Source organism: Pelophylax lessonae (genome assembly GCF_965119305.1).
Source record: "Pelophylax lessonae genome assembly, chromosome: 6".
In the NCBI taxonomy this organism is placed as follows: Eukaryota; Metazoa; Chordata; class Amphibia; order Anura; family Ranidae; genus Pelophylax; species Pelophylax lessonae.
In genome coordinates, this window is record NC_138773.1 from 331,999,049 (window position 1) to 332,021,637 (window position 22,589).

At 51.7% G+C, this 22,589-nt stretch overlaps 1 protein-coding gene across 1 annotated transcript in view; it reads right to left on the reverse strand.

Moving 5' to 3' along the window:
- MARCO (macrophage receptor with collagenous structure) overlaps nt 1-22,589 on the reverse strand; it is a gene marked incomplete at its 5' end in the record, with an annotated part of 43,304 nt that overhangs the window by 11,686 nt on the left and 9,029 nt on the right. Inside the window, 2 exons of the mRNA XM_082261968.1 lie at nt 4,230-4,496; nt 7,599-7,700. Coding sequence (XP_082118094.1) covers nt 4,230-4,496; nt 7,599-7,700 — 369 coding nt within the window. The remainder of the gene's footprint in view (nt 1-4,229; nt 4,497-7,598; nt 7,701-22,589) is intronic.

Here is a 22,589-nt window from a genome sequence, read left to right on the forward strand (position 1 = left end):
CAGGGAAGAAGTTTATGTCAGTGAACAGAAGCTGCAGCTGCCTAACAGAGAAAGTTTCAGGGAGGGACGAAGAAAATGGTGGTCAGGGTCACAAGGAGCAAGGTGCCAGGGGCCAGGTGTGTGTGCAAGCTATATGGACTGATGTTGACCGTGCTTATAACAGCAGGACATTTATTCTATACAGTGATTGCATTGATACTGTTAGAGAAATTAAGAATGTCTTTATAATCATTTATGTATAAGGCTGACCATTTTGTTCTGCTTGAATACAATCTAACTGGTTTTAAATGCCCTATACTATATATGGTAATGGCTAGATTTCAGAGTTTGTAAGATGAAGCTTCTTCCCCTTTAAGGAAATGGCAATAAAAACAGACATTCCTCATTGTCCTGGGGGAAGAGTTAAGTCAGGATGTTTAACTGTATATAAATGTGCGAGCTAGCTTAAGAAGGCAGACAAGTCTCAGATAAGAAGCCAACTAGGCTAGCTACTGTGTATGGTGCCCTATACCACAGGTCACAGGCGGCTAGAACCGGTGGGTGAATATCTGACAATCTCCTGTACTTGTCTCCTCGTATACGAGTATTAAATGCCTCTTTCCTTGTATCAGCTTGTGGTCTAAAGGTGATTTCCCTGACACATACTGTGAAGATTGCAGTCGGCCATGCCGGGGGAGGCAGTGGAACTATCTTCGGAGACAGTATGGTGGGCCTTACTTGCACATGTGTTGGGGAGAGGACTATTGACCGTGCTTGTGACAGCAGGATAATTCTCTTGCCTGGCAAAGAGGGACAGCTGGCTCCGGGAGAGGGAGGCGGGAGGGGCATGATTTGAGTTATGATAAAGCTGGAGGCCATGCAAGCTGACATTGGGCCAGCATTATCAGTGAGAGGGACTCGGTCACTGGGATCTCTGGGGAGAGGGTGCATGCCTACCCAGCAGGCCAGGAGGTGGCCAGAGGGTGCACCAGTACCCACCGCAGCAGCAACAAGGTCTGCCCCTGTTCCCATTCCACAGCAAAAATGGCCTGAGGCCATCAAGGCCTCACCAACCAGCCCTAGCAGTGAGGAAGGGGCCGGAATTATTAATGTAGGGTCTCCTTCCTTTCAGTATAAACATGGGTCTATTGAGGAAGAAATAGACGACTGGAGATCTGAGGACGAGACAGAATGGGATTGGGGTTCTGAGGCTGGGAGCAGCTCACCAGGCCCCGAAGTTGTCACTGTTCCTGATAAAGAGACTAAAGAGGCTATAGAAAGAGGGAATTTAGCTCAAAAACTGGGGTTTTGTGAGGCATACACTAAGAGGATCCCAGACCTATCCCCACCTGCCAACTATGCCTGGGCTCGGGACCAAAGCTAGGCATATGACTCATTGATTATGAGAAAAGAGACCCCCTTTTCCTTTCCAGGGAGAGGCAACAGGAAAACCCTCCCCCGACTATCTCGAATGCAGAGGTGGATGCAGCGCAAGGTGGCGATGGAGTACGGATTTGACTATCCATATGCTCCTCGGGAGGTCATGTTGTTGAAAAACAAAGGGACTTCTGGTGTGACAAAGCCATATGGGACTTTCTCTTTGTCCCCAAACCTTTTTGGGACTCACCAAGGACAGACCTCAAGGAAAGAATTGATGCGGTGAAAACTCAATGGCTCTATGGACGATCCATTTACATTGATAGGGTGGAGGTCCATCGTCCAGACGGGTTGGGCCAGGCCTGGTCCATCCGAGTGCGAGACAGCCAGGGAGCCCTTGTCAGGGTTCCCCACCCAGAATACTATATCTAAATGGATTTCTTTCATTGCAAAACTGTGTATTTAGGGCTGGCTAACCATCACACTGACAAAGAAAATATAATGCTGAGTTATACAAGTTACTGTTCAGGTTGAAAGTGTTGTGTTGTTCTACAGAACACTTGGGCCATCGGGCCAGGGTCTTAAGGAGGTATTTTGAACCTCATAGATCCCTTGGGCCATTGGGCCAGGATCTTTTGGATTACAAATATTATGCAAGAAACTGTGCAATTTTCAAACAAGAGGAAAAAAAACGGGTGGCCGTCACAGCCTTGGGCGGTGCATCCAAGAAGTTGATGAGGGCTGCCCTGGAAAACCCCTCATATTTCCCTGTCTCAGCAGGACTGCAGGCCACTCAGGCTCCAGTGGTTTGCCCTGTTTCCAAAAAAAGGAGAAGCGTTCTGAGTCACATCAGGAAGATGCTGAGTCTAACTTCTCTAAGGACTCTGCATAAGTAGTCAGAGATAAGGCACAGATTTCCCCAGAGGAGAGGGGGAGAATTGGACCCGGCGTGTGAAAACACTGAATGGCAGAGGAGTCAGGGAGTGGAGTGAGAAGGTCGCCCTTGTAAGGACTCGGGTCTTCTCACTCAACTGTTCAGAAAGTTACTTCTGTGATTATTGCATATGTGTAGTGTGACTAATCTTTATTTTCTCTACCGGTGGGCTCACAGTAGAGGCAGATAGTCAGTGAGTTTGTTTGCTAAAATCCCCACCAGGCAGATTTGTTTGGTGGGGGGTGCATCCATCCATGCACCTTAAACTGTTTGTATATTTGTACACAGTGGCGGCTGGTGCTCAAAATTTTTTTTGGGGGGGCGCAAACAGAAAAATGTAATAGGCATTGCTTTGCGGCAAAAAATGTGGAAAAAAATTGTGACTTTGAGGTCACAAAAGTGTTAAAGGGGCCTTCAGTAATCAAGGTATAGTGTGCCCCCTTCAATGCACAGTGACCAGTGACCAGCGTGCCCCTTCAATGCAGAGTGACCATCGTGCCCCCTTCAATGCAGAGAGACCATTGTGCCCCCTTTCAATGCAGAGTGACCACAGCGTGCCCCCTTCAATGCAGAGTGACCAGCATGCCCCCTTCAATGCAGAGTGACCAGTGACCAGCGTGCCGCTTTTCAATGCAGAGTGACCACAGCGTGCCCCCTTCAATGCAGAGTGACCAGTGACCAGCGTGCCCCCTTAAATGCAGAGTGACCAGTGACCAGCGTGCCCCCTTCAATGCAGAGTGACCATCGTGTCCCCTTCAATGCAGAGAGACCATCGTGACCCCTTCAATGCAGAGTGACCAGCGTGCCCCCTTCAATGCAGAGTGACCATCGTGCCCCCTTCAATGCAGAGAGACCATCGTGCCCCCTTCAATGCAGAGAGACCAGTGTGCCCCCTTCAATGCAGAGAGACCATTGTGCCCCCTTCAATGCAGAGAGACCATCGTGCCCCCTTCAATGCAGAGTGACCCTCGTGCCCCCTTCAATGCAGAGTGACCATCATGCCCCCTTCAATGCAGAGTGACCAGCGTGCCCCCTTCAATGCAGGGTGACCAGTGTGCCCCCTTCAATGCAGAGAGACCATCGTGCCTCCTTCAATGCAGAGTGACCCTCGTGCCCCCTTCAATGCAGAGTGACCATCGTGCCCCCTTCAATGCAGAGTGACCAGTGTGCCCCCTTCAATGCAGAGTGACCAGGGTGCCCCTTCAATGCAGAGCGACCATCGTACCCCCTTCAATGCAGAGTGACCATCGTGCCCCCTTCAATGCAGAGTGACCATTGTGCCCCCTTCAATGCAGAGTGACCATCGTGCCCCCTTCAATGCAGTGACCAGCGTGTCCCCTTCAATGCAGAGTGACCATCGTGCCCCCTTCAATGCAGAGAGACCATCGTGCCCCCTTCAATGCAGAGAGACCATCGTGCCCCCTTCAATGCAGAGAGACCATCGTGACCCCTTCAATGCAGAGTGACCAGCGTGCCCCCTTCAATGCAGAGTGACCAGTGTGCCCCCTTCAATGCAGAGTGACCAGTGCACTTAGCTGATTTGCAGCGGCGGCTTCTCCTCAGTCCCCCGCATCTCCCCGCGTCTCCTCGAGTCCTCCCGCCTCCTCCTTCTCCTCCTCCTCCTTGGCCAATGGCATGAGTTTACCTTTCGGCCAATGAGGAAACGGGTATCGGACCCGCTTTCTGATTGGCCAGGAGGAGAATCCGTGTGACAATAGCGAATTTTCATTCGCTATTGACACACAAATGGGTGGGTTAGGGCGCAGTGCACTGCGCCCCGGGCCCACCCTTTTCTGAAGCCTATTAGAGCCTCTGGCTGTATAAGCTACGTAATACCACCTCCCCCATTGTCTTCAATTCAATGCATGCATTTATTTCTCTCTATATTCCCATGCTGGCCTGGTGGCGGGAGTGTCAGGGATGGGACAAAGCACTGTACCTGGGCTCAGGGTGATGTTGTTGATTCTCAGGTTGAGATCCATGTTCTGGACTTGGATAAGTCGGATTTCCTCCTCCAGGTCGCTCAGCGTTGGTCTGACCCCTCGTGGCCCTGATGAGAGGGATGAGGCTTTCTTTGTAGCTATGGCTTCCTCTGTCCTGGTATCCCAGAGGGTCTCATCTCTTCCTCCCGCCATCATATCACTACCGACCGGTGTGTGCAAACATTGCAAGTTACAGGCCACCAGCTCGCTGCGTAGACTCACATCTGATCCAGAGAGAAGATTGGGAAAAGAGTCCTGAGATCATGTGATCAACTAAAATATATTTCATGAATACAGGAAACTGTTATGCACACTCTGAAGCTGGAATACATTTGGGTTCATTTGCTAAAGAAGTAGAAAATGTTTACTTCGCTCAGTGAGTCATTATCAGCGATTGGGTGACTGCAGTGAACATTCTATTAATCAAAGTCTATGTAAACCCCAAGAATGAACATTTCTTATTTGCACCCTTTTGGTCTGTTGGACAGGGCTATTTTTTCAGACAATACTCTCTCTGCTCTCTGCCCCCTACCCACCTCTGAGCATCATTCCTTGGTTCCATCCCCTACCCACCTCTGAGCATCATTCCTTGGTTCCATCCCCTACCCGCCTCGGAGCACCGTTCCTTTGGTTCCACCCACTACCCACCTCTGAGCACCATCCCTTAGTTTGACTCCACCTCTGACTACCAACCCTTGGTTCCACCCCCTACCCACCTCTGACTACCAACCCTTGGTTCCACCTCCTGCACCCACCTCCAATCACTGTCCCCTGGTTCCAATCCCTATCCACCTCCGAGCATTGTTCCTTGGTTCCACCTCCCTATCTGTCTCCGCGCACCATCCCTTAGTTCGACCCCCGCCCCCCCCCCCTGAACACCATCCCTTGGTTTGACCCCCTACCCACCTCCGAGCATTGTTCCTTGGTTCCACCTCCTACCCACCTCTGAGCACCATCCCTTGTTCCAACCCCCTACCCTCCTCCGAGCATTGTTCCTTGGTTCCACCCCCTACCGGTCTCCGCGCACTATCCCTTGGTTCCACCCCCACCCCCCCCCCCCTTAACACCATCCCTTGGTTTGACCCCCTACCCACCTCGGAGCATTGTTCCTTGGTTCCACCTCCTACCCACCTACAAGCACTGTTCTTTGGTTCCACCCTCTACCCACCTCCAAACACTGGTCTTTGGTTCAACCCCCTACCCACATCGAGCACCATCCCTTGGTTCAACCCCCTACCTACCTCCAAAAATCGTTCCTTGGTTGCACGCCCTACCTACCTTCCAGCACTGTCCCTTTTAGAAAATACAGAACCAAGTATGAATTTGTCGTGCTGAGTAATTTGTGTGGAGTTTAGGACCCCCAAGCAACAATAGATCTCCTGCCAGCAACAATAGACCTCTGCAGTAACAATAGTCTAACTGCAACAATAGACCCCCCAGCGACAATAAATCCCCCAGCAGTATCAATAGACCCTCCAGCACACCCATCACCCTTGCCATAACATACATTCAGTGCCGGGACTGCATTCCCCCGGGTTCTTCCTGATAAAAAAAGCCCTGCTGCTGAATATATACGATTGGAAGTGTTTTATTCTATGTGTTTGAGAAGTTCAAAAAGTAGCTGTTGATCCTGCCAGAAATCCTGTGAGCTGATAACTTCCTGTGCTCTCTGCCTGTGCTGACTGTTATCGGTCACATTGTTCTCACCCATCTTCCCCAGATGTTATAGGCAGAGTGGGAGAGTTCCATAGTCCTGTTCTAGGGTGACAACGCTGCTCCTCAATGGATACTATACAATGAGCGTTGTCACCCTAGGACAGGAAGGGTATTGATGGCAGGATCACCAGGTGAAAATAAAGAAGAAGCCTAAAAGAGAAGAGGCAATCTACTTACCTTTCCTGCAGCCCATTTGTTGGAGCCCCGCCTCTTTTCTGCTTCCACCCACTGCAGGTTTTCAGCTGGTTGGGTGGGTTGAGGATCTTCTTCCTCCTCTACATGGTGTAGTTCTTCCCTCATATATCACATACAGGCATTGGACACTAACAGTGACATTCAACAACAGGGCCACCAGAAAGGTGAGTACACGGCCTCTTCTATTACAGGTGACATACTCATGCAGCTTACACTGATAGGGTCACCAGAAAGGTGAGTACACGGCCTCTTCTATTACCTGACATACTCATGCAGCTTACACTGATAGGGCCACCAGAAAGGTGAGTACACGGCCTCTTCTATTACCTGACATGCTCATGCAGCTTACACTGATAGGGCCACCAGACAGGTGAGTACACGGCCTCTTCTATTACCTGACATACTCATGCAGCTTACACTGATAGGGCCACCAGAAAGGTGAGTACACGGCCTCTTCTATTACCGGTGACATACTCATGCAGCTTACACTGATATTGCCACCAGAAAGGTGAGTACATGGCCTCTTCTATTACCGGTGACATACTCATGCAGCTTACACTGATAGGGCCACCAGAAAGGTGAGTACACGGCCTCTTCTATTACCTGACATACTCATGCAGCTTACACTGATAGGGTCACCAGACAGGTGAGTACACGGCCTCTTCTATTACCTGACATACTCATGCAGCTTACACTGATAGGGCCACCAGAAAGGTGAGTACACGGCCTCTTCTATTACCTGACATACTCATGCAGCTTACACTGATAGGGTCACCAGACAGGTGAGTACACGGCCTCTTCTATTACCTGACATACTCATGCAGCTTACACTGATAGGGTCACCAGAAAGGTGAGTACACGGCCTCTTCTATTACCGGACATACTCATGCAGCTTACACTGATAGGGTCACCAGACAGGTGAGTACACGGCCTCTTCTATTACCTGACATACTCATGCAGCTTACACTGATAGGGCCACCAGAAAGGTGAGTACACTGCCTCTTCTATTACCAGACATACTCATGCAGCTTACACTGATAGGGCCACCAGACAGGTGAGTACACTGCCTCTTCTATTACAGGTGACATACTCATGCAGCTTACACTGATAGGGTCACCAGAAAGGTGAGTACACGGCCTCTTCTATTACCGGACATACTCATGCAGCTTACACTGATAGGGTCACCAGACAGGTGAGTACACGGCCTCTTCTATTACAGGTGACATACTCATGCAGCTTACACTGACAGGGTCACCTGAAATGAACTCAATGTGAGAACTCCGGCAACCTCCCACCTCTGACTCTCAGCAAAGTTCAGCTAAATATAAGGAAGTGAAATCTTTTCTAGTCATTAAGTAGAATATATTTCAATGTTTGCCTGAGCCCAACCATGACTGGTCCTCTGAGATCCTTACCTCTATAAGCCAAATACACCAATCCACACGTCAGGAGAAGGAGGTAGACACACATGCAAATGTGCCGCCAGTTCCCTTTGGGTTTTCCTCTCGAATTTACATCTACAGAAAGAAGGAAACATGTATGAGAGATGAATGTAATTGTCGAAGTGTTCCTGTCACCGACACACCACAACGTCCAGACACAGAGCAGCTTACTCTAAGGGTCATATGATGGTCATATAAAGGTCATATGATGGCTATGTAAGGGTCATATGATGGTCATATAAAGGTCATATGATGGCTATGTAAGGGTCATATGATGATCCTATAAAGGTCATATGATGGCTATGTAAGGGTCATATGATGGTCATATAAAGGTCAAATGATGGCTATGTAAGGGTCATATGATGGTCATATAAGGGTCAAATGATGGTCATATAAAGGTTAAATGATGGCTATGTAAGGGTCATATGATGGTCATATAAGGGTCATATAAAGGTCATATGATGGCTATGTAAGGGTCATATAATGGTCACATAAGGGTCATGTAATGGTCATATGATGATCATCTAAGGATCATCAGATGATGGTCTTATAGTGGTCATATGATGGTCATATAAGGTCATATGATGGCCATATAGGGGTCATATGATGGTCATAAAAGGTCATATGATGGTCATATAAGGTCATATGATGGTCATATAGGGGTCATATGATGGTCATATAGGGGTCATATAGGGGTCATATGATGGTCATATAGGGGTCATATGATGGTCATATAAGGTCAGATGATGGTCATAGAGGGGTCATATGATGATGAGTTGTAAATGTGAATTGCCGCTCTCTAGAAACAATTGTGGACATTTTCACTTCCTGTTGGGTGGAGATTCTGCTTCCTAGATCTCTCAGAGTGACTTCTGTAGAACATTCTATGATTTCCATTGTATAGCACTGCCCCCGTAGGAGCTAAGAATGGCCCGCTGTCATTGTATGCTTGGTCAACATTTTCCTGTACAGCTCTGGCACACGCACGGCCCTTGGCACACCAATCCACGTGCCCTAGGCCGCCATTTTCTCCGTCCACACTTGCACTGTTTATTGTTAAGCAGACACAGTCCATTTTTATAGTAAAATACATTCCTCCTGGTCTCCAGCACATCATTTGAGCAAACACTTTGTAATCCTGGCAAAAATTCTTCTGTTGCCGCTGGCAACCATCACTGTGCATTTTATTCTTTATCCCACTCTCCCTATCTCCCATGGAGCCGGCCTCACGCTTGTCTTGAGCATTAGAACACAGTTCCTGAGAGAAAAATGGCATTTTCACAAAATTTCTTCGGCCGTTGCCTTTAGCAACCGTTCTGGCAACCCAGGGCAAAATCCCGGACGAGCCCCCAAGTGTAGCACTGCCCTGGTAGGAGCTGCTTAAAGCTGATTCCCCTGGGTTACCCATAGCAACAGTCTGTAAAATATTCCTCACTTTACACTTGGCTCAGTCAATGAACAGTCCAGGGGATTTGTTTTTTTGTGTTTTTATTTTATAGCGGGATGGGAGAAGTGATGAGTGGGATGGGGGAAGGGATGAGTGGGATGGGAGAAGGAATGAGTGGGATTGGAGAAGGGATGAGTGGGATGGGAGAAGGGATGAGTGGGATGGGGGAAGGGATGAGTGGGATGGGAGAAGGGATGAGTGGGATGGGAGAAGGGATGAGTGGGATGGCAGAAGGGATGAGTGGGATGGGAGAAGGGATGAGTGGGATGGGGGAAGGGATGAGTGGGATGGCAGAAGGGATGAGTGGGATGGGAGAAGGGATGAGTGGGATGGGGGAAGGGATGAGTGGGATGGGAAGGGATGAGTGGGATGGGAGAAGGGATGAGTGGGATGGGAGAAGGGATGAGTGGGATGGCAGAAGGGATGAGTGGGATGGGGGAAGGGATGAGTGGGATGGGAAGGGATGAGTGGGATGGGAGAAGGGATGAGTGGGATGGGGGAAGGGATGAGTGGGATGGGAGAAGGGATGAGTGGGATGGGAGAAGGGATGAGTGGGATGGCAGAAGGGATGAGTGGGATGGGAGAAGGGATGAGTGGGATGGGGGAAGGGATGAGTGGGATGGGAAGGGATGAGTGGGATGGGAGAAGGGATGAGTGGGATGGGGGAAGGGATGAGTGGGATGGGAGAAGGGATGAGTGGGATGGGAGAAGGGATGAGTGGGATGGGAGAAGGGATGAGTGGGATGGGGGAAGGGATGAGTGGGATGGGAAGGGATGAGTGGGATGGGAGAAGGGATGAGTGGGATGGGGGAAGGGATGAGTGGGATGGGAAGGGATGAGTGGGATGGGGGAAGGGATGAGTGGGATGGGAGAAGGGATGAGTGGGATACTCCTAGTAACTATGCACAACTTGAGGACAACTATCTGCAGAGGATGCTCACTTTGCCTCTGAGGTGAAGATGATCTGTACTTTAGCTTCTCTTCAGGGTCTTACTTGGCGCCCCCTTTCTGACTCACTGTGTGTGCTGATCCTTGTCCACTGACTTTCCCGGAGTGGTTCCTTTCCTGGGCAGACCCCTGGCAAGCTTCCTGGTACTCACGGACACTGTACTTCACAGGGACCTCTGCCACTGCTCCACCATCAGTTTCTCCTGGACCTCACAGCTCAGCTCCAAACTCCGGTCCATTAGACCGACCTCCTGTGACCACCTTCCAACCGGACAGGAGGAGAGACAGCCATCACCCTCCTCCTGGGACTCAGTTTCCCGCCAAAGACGCCCTGTCACATGTCTCTGGCTTTTATGGTCAATCCCAGCATGCACCACTGTTGTGCCCTCCCACCGGAAATTCCACAAAAGCCTGTGTGTCACTGGCTGGGTTTCCTCCACTGTCCAACAGGCCTCCCCATTGGATACAGTGGGGACACTCCCTCAGACCAAGTGAATCACATCTGGACAGTGGACACATGTAACAGACCTAACTAGAAATCCTGCTCCCTGATAAGCAGGAAAGCAACCCAATGCCTTTACCCTCACTAGGAGGGCGCTACAATTGTATCAAAAATGTTTGGAGCTCAGAGGAAAGATTTCTCTTCCCAGAGACAAAGAAAACTCAACATTGGAGGAGATTCACCCTCTGTACATCAATTAATGGAAGCATTATAATATTCATTCTGATCAAATCACCACTATGTACCCTCCATCTTCCTGTACTCTCCATCATCCTGTGCATTCCATCTCCCCGTGCCCTCCATCTTCCTGTGCCCTCCATCTTACTGTGCTCTCCATCTTCCTGTGCCCTCCATCTTCCCGTACTCTCCATCATCCTGTGCATTCCCTCTCCCCGTGCTCTCCATCTTCCTGTGCCCTCCATCTTCATGTGCCAACATCTTCCTGTGCCCTCCATCTTCCCGTACTCTCCATCATCCTGTGCATTCCCTCTCCCCGTGCTCTCCATCTTCCTGTGTCCTCCATCTTCCTGTGCCCTCCATCTTCATGTGCCAACATCTTCCTGTGTCCTCCATCTTCCTGTGCCCTCCATCTTCCCGTACTCTCCATCATCCTGTGCATTCCATCTCCCCGTGCCCTCCATCTTCCTGTGCCCTCCATCTTCATGTGCCAACATCTTCCTGTGCCAACATCTTCCTGTGCCCTCCATCTTCCTGTACTCTCCATCTTACTGTGCTCTCCATCTTCCTGTGCCCTCCATCTTCCTGTGCCAACATCTTCCTGTGCCCTCCATCTTCCTGTACTCTCCATCATCCTGTGCATTCCATCTCCCCGTGCTCTCCATCTTCCTGTGCCCTCCATCTTCATGTGCCAACATCTTCCTGTGCCCTCCATCTTCATATGCCCTCCATCTTCCTGTGTCCTCCATCTTCCTGTGCCCTCCATCTTCATGTGCCAACATCTTCCTGTGTCCTCCATCTTCCTGTGCCCTCCATCTTCATGTGCCAACATCTTCCTGTGTCCTCCATCTTCCTGTGCCCTCCATCTTCATGTGCCAACATCTTCCTGTGCCCTCCATCTTCCTGTGCCCTCCATCTTCCTGTGCCCTCCATCTTCATGTGCCCTCCATCTTCATGTGCCAACATCTTCCTGTGTCCTCCATCTTCCTGTGCCCTCCATCTTCATGTGCCCTCCATCTTCATGTGCCAACATCTTCCTGTGTCCTCCATCTTCCTGTGCCCTCCATCTTCATGTGCCAACATCTTCCTGTGCCCTCCATCTTCCTGTGCCCTCCATCTTCCTGTGCCCTCCATCTTCCTGTGTCCTCCATCTTCCTGTGCCCTCCATCTTCCTGTGTCCTCCATCTTCCTGTGCCCTCCATCTTCCTGTGTCCTCCATCTTCTTGTGCCCTCTATCTTCCTGTGTCCTCCATCTTCCTGTGCCCTCCATCTTCATGTGCCAACATCTTCCTGTGTCCTCCATCTTCCTGTGCCCTCCATCTTCATATGCCAACATCTTCCTGTGTCCTTCATCTTCCTATGCCCTCCATCTTCATATGCCAACATCTTCCTATGCCCTCCTTCTTCCTGTGTCCTCCATCTTCCTGTGCCCTCCATCTTCATATGCCAACATCTTCCTGTGCCCTCCTTCTTCCTGTGTCCTCCATCTTCCTGTGCCCTCCATCTTCTTGTGCCCTCTATCTTCCTGTGTCCTCCATCTTCCTGTGCCCTCCATCTTCATGTGCCAACATCTTCCTGTGTCCTCCATCTTCCTGTGACCTCCATCTTCATGTGCCAACATCTTCCTGTGCCCTCCATCTTCCTGTGTCCTCCATCTTCCTGTGCCCTCCATCTTCCTGTGTCCTCCATCTTCCTGTGTCCTCCATCTTCCTGTGCCCTCCATCTTCCTGTGCCCTCCATCTTCTTGTGCTCTTCATATTCCTGTGTGTCACGGAACCATGAACCAGACGTACAACAACAGATAAGTGAAAATAAGACAGCTTTATTGAAAAACAAGCTATAAAGCAAAAGTCCAAACGGATGGCGAAACCGATGCAGAGTCTTGCGAAGCCAGGGGTCTGGAACCAGCAGGGTAGTCAGACGAAGCCAGGATCAGGAACCAACAGGGTAGTCAGACGAAGCCAGGATCAGGAACCAACAGGGTAGTCAGACGAAGCCAGGATCAGGAACCAACAGGGTAGTCAGACGAAGCCAGGAACAGGAACCAGAAGTAGCAGCAGTCTTAGTAGCATGTGAACACAGGAGGACCAAGCAGGGAACTGAGCCACAGACCTCCTATATATATGAGCTAGGCATCCAGCTCCTCCCAGTGGGAAGGAGGAGCCGCAGGGTGGGAGGCTACAAGAAACCCAGAAACCAAGATGGCCGCCAGCACATGTCAAACGAAGGAGAACAGCAAGGAGGTAAGACCATGACAGTACCTCCCCCTCAAGGGCCCCTCCTCCGCGGAGTAAAGAACGGTTTTTGAGGGAAGCGTGCATGGAAGGCTCGGAGCAAGGCAGGAGCATGGACATCTGCGGAGGGAACCCAGGAACGCTCCTCAGGACCATAACCACGCCAATGAACCAAAAACTGCACCCGACCGCGGACCAGGCGAGAGTCCAGGATATTGCTCACCTCATACTCCTCACGATTGCCCACTTGGACCGGACGAGGCCGAGGAACCGAGGAAGTGAAACGATTACACACCAGTGGCTTCAACAGGGAGACATGAAACACGTTGGAGATCCGCATGCCAGGAGGAAGCGCAAGGGCATAGGCTACCGGATTTACCCTGCGAAGCACTCGGAAGGGACCAACAAAGCGAGGTGCCAGCTTGGGAGTGGGCACTCGAAGGTTGAGGTTGCGGGTGGACAACCATACACGGTCTCCGGCCTGGTAGGAAGGAGCAGGCGCTCGTCTGCGATCAGCCTGGAATCTCTGGCGCTGCGCAGAGACCTCAAGGGACTTCTGGATCAGTACCCAAGAAGCACGTAGAACGGAAAGGTGATCCTCCACAGCCGGAATATCCTGGGGAGAGAATACCTCCGGTAACACGGCAGGTTGGAACCCATAGTTGGCCAAGAAGGGAGACGTCCCAGAGGAAGAGTTCACCGCCGTGTTCCTGGCAAACTCAGCCCAAGGCAGGAGGTCAACCCAATTGTCTTGGTGATCGGAGACATAGCAACGAAGGAATTGCTCCAAGGCCTGATTGGATCGTTCTGCGGCCCCATTGGACTGAGGGTGGTAGGCCGAGGAGAAGGAGAGATGAATCCCCAACTGGGAGCAAAAGGCGCGCCAGAACCTGGACACAAACTGACTCCCCCGATCCGACACAATCTCCTTGGGCAAACCGTGCAACCGGAAGACCTCCCTGGCAAAAATCGTGGCCAACTCCTGTGCAGAGGGTAACTTCTTGAGAGGAACACAGTGGCACATTTTGGAAAACCGATCCACAATCATGAGAATGACCGTATGGCCTCGGGATGCAGGGAGGTCCACAATGAAATCCATCCCCAGGTGTGACCATGGGCGCTCCCCGGTGGCTAAGGGTTGCAGAAGACCCACCGGAAGGTGCCGAGGGGACTTACTCTGGGCACAAACGGAGCATGCCGCTACATATGCGGCGATGTCGGAACGTAGGGAAGGCCACCAGAACAGACGTGAAACAGCCCAGGACAGCTGATTCTTTCCAGGATGCCCCGCGGTCTTGGAGTTATGGTAGGTTCGCAACAACCGAGTGCGCAACTCCTCAGGCACAAAACATCTGCCGTTGGGTCTCCCAGAGGGAGCACCGGCTTGAGCCGCCAAAATCTGCTCACCCAGAGGAGAGGTCAGGCTGGTGCGAATGGCGGCCAGGATCTGATTCGGAGGTATGACCGAAGTCGGAATCGACTCCTCCCTGGACAGGTCGGAGTACTGCCGTGATAAGGCATCCGCCCTGATGTTCTTGGAACCGGGTAGGTAGGAGACCACGTAATTAAAACGTGACAAGAACAGAGCCCATCTGGCCTGACGTGGTGTCAATCTCTTGGCCTCAGAAAGGTAGGTCAGATTCTTGTGGTCCGTCAGGATGAGGACCGGAACCACCGAACCCTCGAGCAAGTGCCTCCATTCTTTAAGAGCCTGCACGATGGCCAATAACTCCCTGTCACCAATCTGGTAGTTGCACTCAGCAGAAGACAGTTTCCGGGAGTAAAACCCACAAGGAAGCAGAGGACCCTCTGGTGTTCTACGCTGAGACAGAAGGGCGCCTACTCCCGTCTCGGACGCGTCCACCTCGAGGACAAAGGGCAACCCAGGGTTGGGATGCGACAGAATCGGAGCCGACACAAAGGCGGACTTTAGAGCCTCAAAAGCTCGGATGGCCTCGGGCGGCCAGACCTGGGAATTACTGCCCTTCCTGGTCAGATCCGTGAGAGGTTTGGCTAGCATGGAAAAGTCCCTGATGAACTTCCGATAATAATTGGCGAAGCCCAAAAAGCGCTGCAGGGAACGAAGACCACTGGGCTGGGGCCACTGTAAGACAGCCGAAACCTTCTCAGGATCCATGGAGAACCCTTCAGCGGAAATGATGTAACCTAAGAAGGTTACCTGGGATCGGTGAAATTCGCATTTCTCAAGCTTACCGAACAGCTTGTTCTCTCGTAACCGTTGCAACACACGTTTGACATCCAGAATGTGGGTCTCCATGGACTCAGAATATACCAGGATGTCATCCAAATAGACCACCACACACTGCTGCAACAGGTCACGGAAAACATCGTTGATGAATTCCTGAAAGACTGCGGGCGCATTGCACAGCCCAAAGGGCATAACCAAGGATTCATAATGACCGGTCCTGGTGTTAAACGCGGTCTTCCACTCATCGCCCGCCTTGATCCTTACGAGGTTATATGCCGCCCTCAGGTCGAGTTTGGTAAAGACCGTAGCCCCTTTAAGACGGTCGAACAGCTCGGAAATCAAGGGTATCGGGTAAGCGTTCTTGATCGTGATGCGATTGAGACCCCTGTAATCGATGCAAGGCCTCAACTCACCGCCCTTCTTTTTCACAAAGAAAAATCCAGCCCCTGCCGGGGACGAGGATTTGCGAATGTGACCGCGTGAAAGCGCCTCCCTCACGTACTCCTCCATGGCCTCATTCTCTGCTACCGACAGTGGATAGACTTTGCCACGAGGAGGAACGGCACCAGATTGTAACTCGATGGCACAATCGTATGGGCGGTGCGGAGGTAGGGCAACCGCGCGCACCTTATCGAATACATCCCGGTACTCCTCGTATTCAGGGGGCAACAGAGAGTCCGAGGAAGTACACAGCAACTTGACAGGCCCATGGATGCAACTAGCCCCACACTGCGGTGACCACGAGAGGATCTCGGCCGATCTCCAATCGAAAATCGGATTATGCTTCTGGAGCCAGGGGTACCCCAAGACCACCGAGTAGTGTGGAGACGAAATAACCTGGAAGCAGACCGACTCTCTGTGAACGGCACCAATGGCTAACCCCACTGGAAGGGTCTCATGAGTCACGTGTGGCGGCAGAAGGGGTCTGCCGTCTATCGCCTCAAGAGCCAGAGGTGAACCCCGAGCCTGCAGAGGAATGGAATTGGTGGCAGCGAACACACTATCAATGAACAAACCACCAGCACCAGAGTCCACCAACGCCTGGGTCGTCACCGAGCCCCCGACCCAGGAGAGGACAACAGTGATCAGTGGTTTGTCAACACGGGAAACCGGGGACGAGGAGACTCCACCCAAGATCTGCCCCTGACAGGATCTCAGGTGCGAGCGTTTCCCCGGACGGTTCGGACATGCCAACCGAAAATGCCCACCAAGACCACAGTACATGCATCGGCCCTCGCGTCTCCGGAGTACCCTCTCCCCCTCGGACAGGCGAGCAAACCCCAGCTGCATGGGTTCACCCCCAGACAAGTCATCCCCAGGAGGCGTGGGAGGAGAGGGAGGCACGGGTGGGACAGCAAACGTAGGCGCCAATCTGTTAGGAGGCCTCCGCAGACTCTCCTTAAAGGAAGGTCTCTCCCTGAGTCTGGTGTCAATCAAAATCAGGAAAGAAATAAGGGACTCGAGCTCCACTGGTAGGTCCTTAGCTGCAACCTCATCCTTCAAGGCATCCGAGAGACCATGAGAGAAAGCAGCGACCAGAGCCTCATTATTCCAGCCCACCTCTGCTGCCAGGGTACGAAACTCAATGGCGTATTCAGCTACGGATCGTGAACCCTGTCTGATGGACATAAGGAGCTTCGCAGCAGAGGCAGCACGAGCCGGCACATCAAATACCTTCCGAAGAGAAGCAACAAAACCGGAAAACTCGGCAACCACCGGATTGTTGTTCTCCCATAAAGGGCTGGCCCAGGCCAAGGCCTTGTCCGAGAGCAGCGAGATCAGGAAGCCCACCTTTGATCTCTCAGTAGGAAAGGCATGTGGCAGCAACTCGAAATAAATGCCCACCTGGTTAAGGAAACCTCGGCACTGAGTTGGCTCTCCCCCAAAGCGCTGTGGAAGGGGGGCAGAACCGGACATACCCCGAAACACCGCAGGCGCAACAACAGGTGTCGGGGTAGACTCTGGCGCAACAACCGGAGCGGACCCAGGAGCGACAACCGACCCATCGGCAACGGGAGCGAAATGAGCCGTGCGTTCAAGCAGGGATTGCAACGCCACGGCGAACTGACCCAACAGGTGATCCTGCTGATCAAGTCTGGCAACCAACGTGGGTAGTGAGGATGGCCCTGTACCGTCAGAATTCATGGCCTGTGGTACCGTGCGTTCAAGCAGGGTTTGCAACGCCACGGCGACCCGACCCAACAGGTGATCCTGCTGATCAAGTCTGGCAACCAGCGTGGGTAGCGAGGATGGCCCTGTACCGTCAGAATTCATGGCTTGGTCCTAGTGTCACGGAACCATGAACCAGACGTACAACAACAGATAAGTGAAAATAAGACAGCTTTATTGAAAAACAAGCTATAAAGCAAAAGTCCAAACGGATGGCGAAACCGATGCAGAGTCTTGCGAAGCCAGGGGTCTGGAACCAGCAGGGTAGTCAGACGAAGCCAGGATCAGGAACCAACAGGGTAGTCAGACGAAGCCAGGATCAGGAACCAACAGGGTAGTCAGACGAAGCCAGGATCAGGAACCAACAGGGTAGTCAGACGAAGCCAGGAACAGGAACCAGAAGTAGCAGCAGTCTTAGTAGCATGTGAACACAGGAGGACCAAGCAGGGAACTGAGCCACAGACCTCCTATATATATGAGCTAGGCATCCAGCTCCTCCCAGTGGGAAGGAGGAGCCGCAGGGTGGGAGGCTACAAGAAACCCAGAAACCAAGATGGCCGCCAGCACATGTCAAACGAAGGAGAACAGCAAGGAGGTAAGACCATGACACTGTGCCAACATCTTCCTGTGCCCTCTATCATCCTGTGCCCTCCATCATCCTGTGCCCTCCATCAACCTCTGTCCTCCATCATCCTGTGCCCTCCATCATCCTGTGTCCTCCATCTTCTTGTGCCCTCCATCTCTCTGTATTCTCCATCTTCCTGTGCCCTCTATCATCCTGTGCCCTCTATCATCCTGTGCCCTCTATCATCCTGTGCCCTCTATCATCTTGTGTCCTCCATCTCCCTCTGCCCTCTATCTTCCTGTGCCCTCCATCATCCTTGGCCGTCTATCTTCCTGTAACCTCCATATTCCTGTGCCCTCTATCTTCCTGCACCTCCATCTTCCTTTTCCCACCATTTTCCTGTGGCCTCCATCTTCCTGTGTCCTCCATCATCCTGTACCCTCCATCTCCCTGTACCTCCATCATACTGTGCCCTCCATCTTGCTGCACCCTCTGACTTCCTGCACCCTTTATCTTTCTGTGCCCTCCATCTTCATGTGCCAACATCTTCCTGTACCTCCATCTTTCTGTGCCCACCATCTTCCTGTACCCTCCATATTCTTGTGCCCTCCATCATCCAGTACCCTCCATCTTACTGTGCTCTCCATCTTCCTGTGCCCGTCATCTTCCTGTGCCCTCCATCTCCCTGTGCCCTCCATCTCCCTGTGCCCTCCATCTTCCGGTGCCTTTCATCTTCTTGTGCCCTCTATCTTTCTGTGTCCTCCATCGTCCTGTACCCTCCATCTTCATGTGTCAACATCTTACTGTACCTCCATCTTTCTGTGCCCTCCATCATCCTGTGCCCTCCATCTTCCTGTGCCCATAATCTTCTTCTGCCCTCCATCATTCTAGGCCCTCCATTATTCTGTGCTCTTTATCTTCCTGTGCCCTCCATCTCCCTGTACCTCCATTATACTGTGCCCTACATCTTCCTGCACCCTCTATCTTCGTGTGCCCTCCATCTTCATGTGCCAACATCTTCCTGGACTTCCATCTTTCTGTGCCCTCCATCATCCTGTGCCCTCCATCTTTCTGTGCCCTCCATCTTCCTGTACCCTCCATCGTCCTGTGCCCACCATCGTCCTGTACCCTCTATCTTCCTGTGCCCTCCATCTTCCTGTGCCCTCCACCTTCCTGTGCCCTCCATCATCCTGTGCCTTTCATCATCCTGTGCCCTACATCATCCTGTGCCCACCATCTTCTGGTAACCTTCATCTTCCTGTGCCCTCCATCTCCCTTTGTTCTCCATCTTCCTGTGTCCTCCATCATCCTGTACCCTCCATCATCCTGTACCCTCCATCATCCTATACCCTCCATCATCCTGTACCCTCCATCTTCTTGTGCCCTCCATCATCCTGTGCACTCCATCATCATGTGCCCTCCATCTCCCTGTGCCCTCCATCTCCCTGTGCCCTCCATCATCATGTGCCCTCCATCTCCCTGTGCCCTCCATCTCCCTGTGCCCTCCATCATCATGTGCCCTTCATCTTCTTGTACCTCCATCTTCCTCTGCCCTCCATCATTCGATGTCCTCCATTATTCTTTGCCCTTTATCTTCCTGTGCACTGAATCTCCCTGTGCCCTCTATCTCCCTGTGCCCTCAATCTCCCTGTACCTCCATCATACTGTGCCCTCCATCTTGCTGCACCCTCTATCTTCCTGTGCCCTCCATCATCCTGTGCCCTCCATCATCCTGTGCCCGCCATCGTCCTGTGCCCTCCATCTACTTGTGCCCATCATCTTCCTGTGCCCTCCATCAACCTGTGCCCTCCATCATCCTGTGCCTTTCATCTTCTTGTTCCCTCCATCTTCTTGTGCCCTCTATCTTTCTGTGTCCTCCATCGTCCTGTACCCTCCATCTTAATGTGTCTACATCTTCCTTTACCTCCATCATTCTGGGCCCTCCATCATCCTTTGCCTGCCATCATCATGTGCCCACCATCTTCCTGTACCCTCTATCTTCCTGTGCCCTCCATTTGCCTTTACCCTCCATCATCCTGTGCCCTCCATCTCCCTGTGACCTCCATCTCCCTGTGCTCTCTATCATCCTGTGCCCTCCATCTTTTTTTGCCCTCCATCTTTCTGTACCAACATCTTCCTGTACTTCCATCTTTCTGTGCCCTCCATCATCCTGTGCCCGCCATCTTCTTGTACCCTCCATCTTCCTGTGCCCTCCATCTTCCTGTACCATGTGCTCTCCATCTTGCTATGCCCTTCATCTTCCTATGCCCTCCCTCTTCCTATGCCTGTCATCTTCCTGTGCCCTCAGCCATACTGTGCCCTCCATCTTCCTGTGCCCTCCATCATCCTGTGTCCTTCATCTTACTGTGCCCTCCATCTTCCCGTGCCCTCCATCTTCCTGTACCCTCCATCGTACTGTGCCCTCCATCTTCCTGTGTCCTCCATCTCCCTGTGCCCTCCACCTTCCTGTGCCCTCCATCATCCTGTGCCCTTAATCTTCTTGTGCTCTCCATCTTCTTGAGCTCTCTTTCTTTCTATGTCCTCCATTGTCCTGTACCCGCCATCTTCATGTGCCAACATCTTCCTGTACCTTCATCTTTCTGTGCCCTCCATCATCCTGTGTGCTCCATCATCATGTGCCCTCCATCTTCCTGTGCCCACTGTCTTCATGTGCCCACCATCTTCCTGTACCCTCCAACTTTCTGTGCCCTCCATCTTCCTTTGCCCGTCATCTTCCTGGGCCCTCCATCATTCTATGCCCCCAATCTCCCTGTGCCCTCCATCTTCCTGTGCCCTCCATCATCCTGTGCCCTCCATCTTCTTGTGCCCTGCATCTTTCTGTGTCCTCTATCTTCCTGTACCCTCCATCTTCATGTGCCAACATCTTCCTGTACTTCCATCTTTCTGTGCCCGTCATCTTCCTGCTCCCTTAATCATACTGTGTCCTCCATCTAGCTGTGCCCTCCATAATCCTGTGCCCTTCATCTTCTTGTACCCTCCATCTTCCTGCGCCCTCAATCATACTGTGCCCCCCCATCTTCCAGTACCCTCCATCATCCTGTGCCATTCATCTTCTTATGCCCTCCATCTTTCTGGGTCCTCCATCTTCCTGTGCCCGTCATCTTACTGCCCCCTTCATCATACTGTGCCCTCCATCTTTCTGCACCCTCCATCATACTGTGCCCTCTATCTTCCTGTACCTCTATCTTCCTGTGCCCACCATCTTCCTGTACCTCCATCTTCCTGTTCCCAAAATTTCCCTGTGCCCTCCATCTTCCTGTACCCTCCACCTTCCTGACCCAACCATCTTCCTTTGCCTTCCATCATCCTGTGCCCTCCATCTTCCTGCACCTCCATCTTTCTGCACCTCCATCTTCCTGTACCCACCATTTTCCTGTGCCCTCAACCTTCTTGTGCCAACATCTTCCTGTGCCCTCCATCTTCCTGCACGTCCATCTTCCTATGCTCTCTATCTTCCTGCGCCCGTCATCTTCCTGCGCCCTCAATCATACTGTGCCCTCCATCTAGCTGTGTCCTCCATAATTCTGTGACCTGCATCTTCTTGTGCCCTCCATCTTCTTATACCCTCCATCTTCCTGTGCCCCTCATCTTCCTGCGACCTCAATCATACTGTGCCCCTCATCTTCCTGTGCCCTCCATCATCCTGTGCCATTCATCTTCTTATGCCTTCCATCTTTCTGTGTCCTCCATCTTCCTGTGCCCGTCATCTTACTGCCCCCTTCATCATACTGTGCCCTCCATCTTCTTGTGCCCTCCATCTTCTTGACCCTCCATCTTTCTGTGTCCTCCATATTCCTGTGCCCACCATCTTCCTGCACCTCCATCTTTCTGCACCTCCATCTTCCTGTGCCCTCAATCTTCTTGTGCCAACATCTTTCTGTTTCCTCCATCTTCCTGCATGTCCATCTTTCTCTGCCCACCATCTTCTTGTGCCCTTCATCTTCCTGTGCCCTTCATCTTTCTGTACCCTCCTTCTTCCTGTGCCCTCCATCTTCCTGTGCCCTCAATCTTCCTGTACCCTCCTTCTTCCTGTACCCTCCTTCTTATCGTGCCCTCCATCTTTCTGTGTCCTCCATCTTCCTTTTGTCCCCCAACGTCCTGTACCTTCCATAATCCTATGCCCTCCATCTTGCTCTGCCAACCATTCTGTTCTGACTGGTTCTCTTTATTCTAAGCATGAACATACATTATCCAATCTTATGTGGATTCAGAGCAAATTTTCCACACATATATCCCCCCTCCCCCCTCCATTGCCGTTTTGGCCACTGCCCCAGACTTTGTTTTGTGATTGGTCAGAAGGAGAGGAGGGCGGAGACAGGACCACCGCACTGTGGTCTATGAAAGGGCCAGAAGTGGGGATCACTCCTGAGGCAATGGATCCTCGCTGCTTTACCCCGGAGAGTTTATTGTGTGCCGAGTTCGGCTTTATTGGAGTTTTTTCTTTTTTTTGCCAGAATTGTTTTTTTTATCTAATTTTCCTTTTTTCCTGATCTGTTTTTTTTTTACAGAAAGCAGAAGATATTTTCCCCCTCATATTATGTTTCACTTCCCTTTACTTATTTTGTAAATGACGGCTTTGCATGTCAGATCGGCAATTGCAGCCAGAAGAATTTCCTCCATGTACACAATAACAGAGGAGTCAGGGTGGGGGGAGGGGGTTGCCTTCCCAGGTTTCTCCCTCCCCCCACTCAT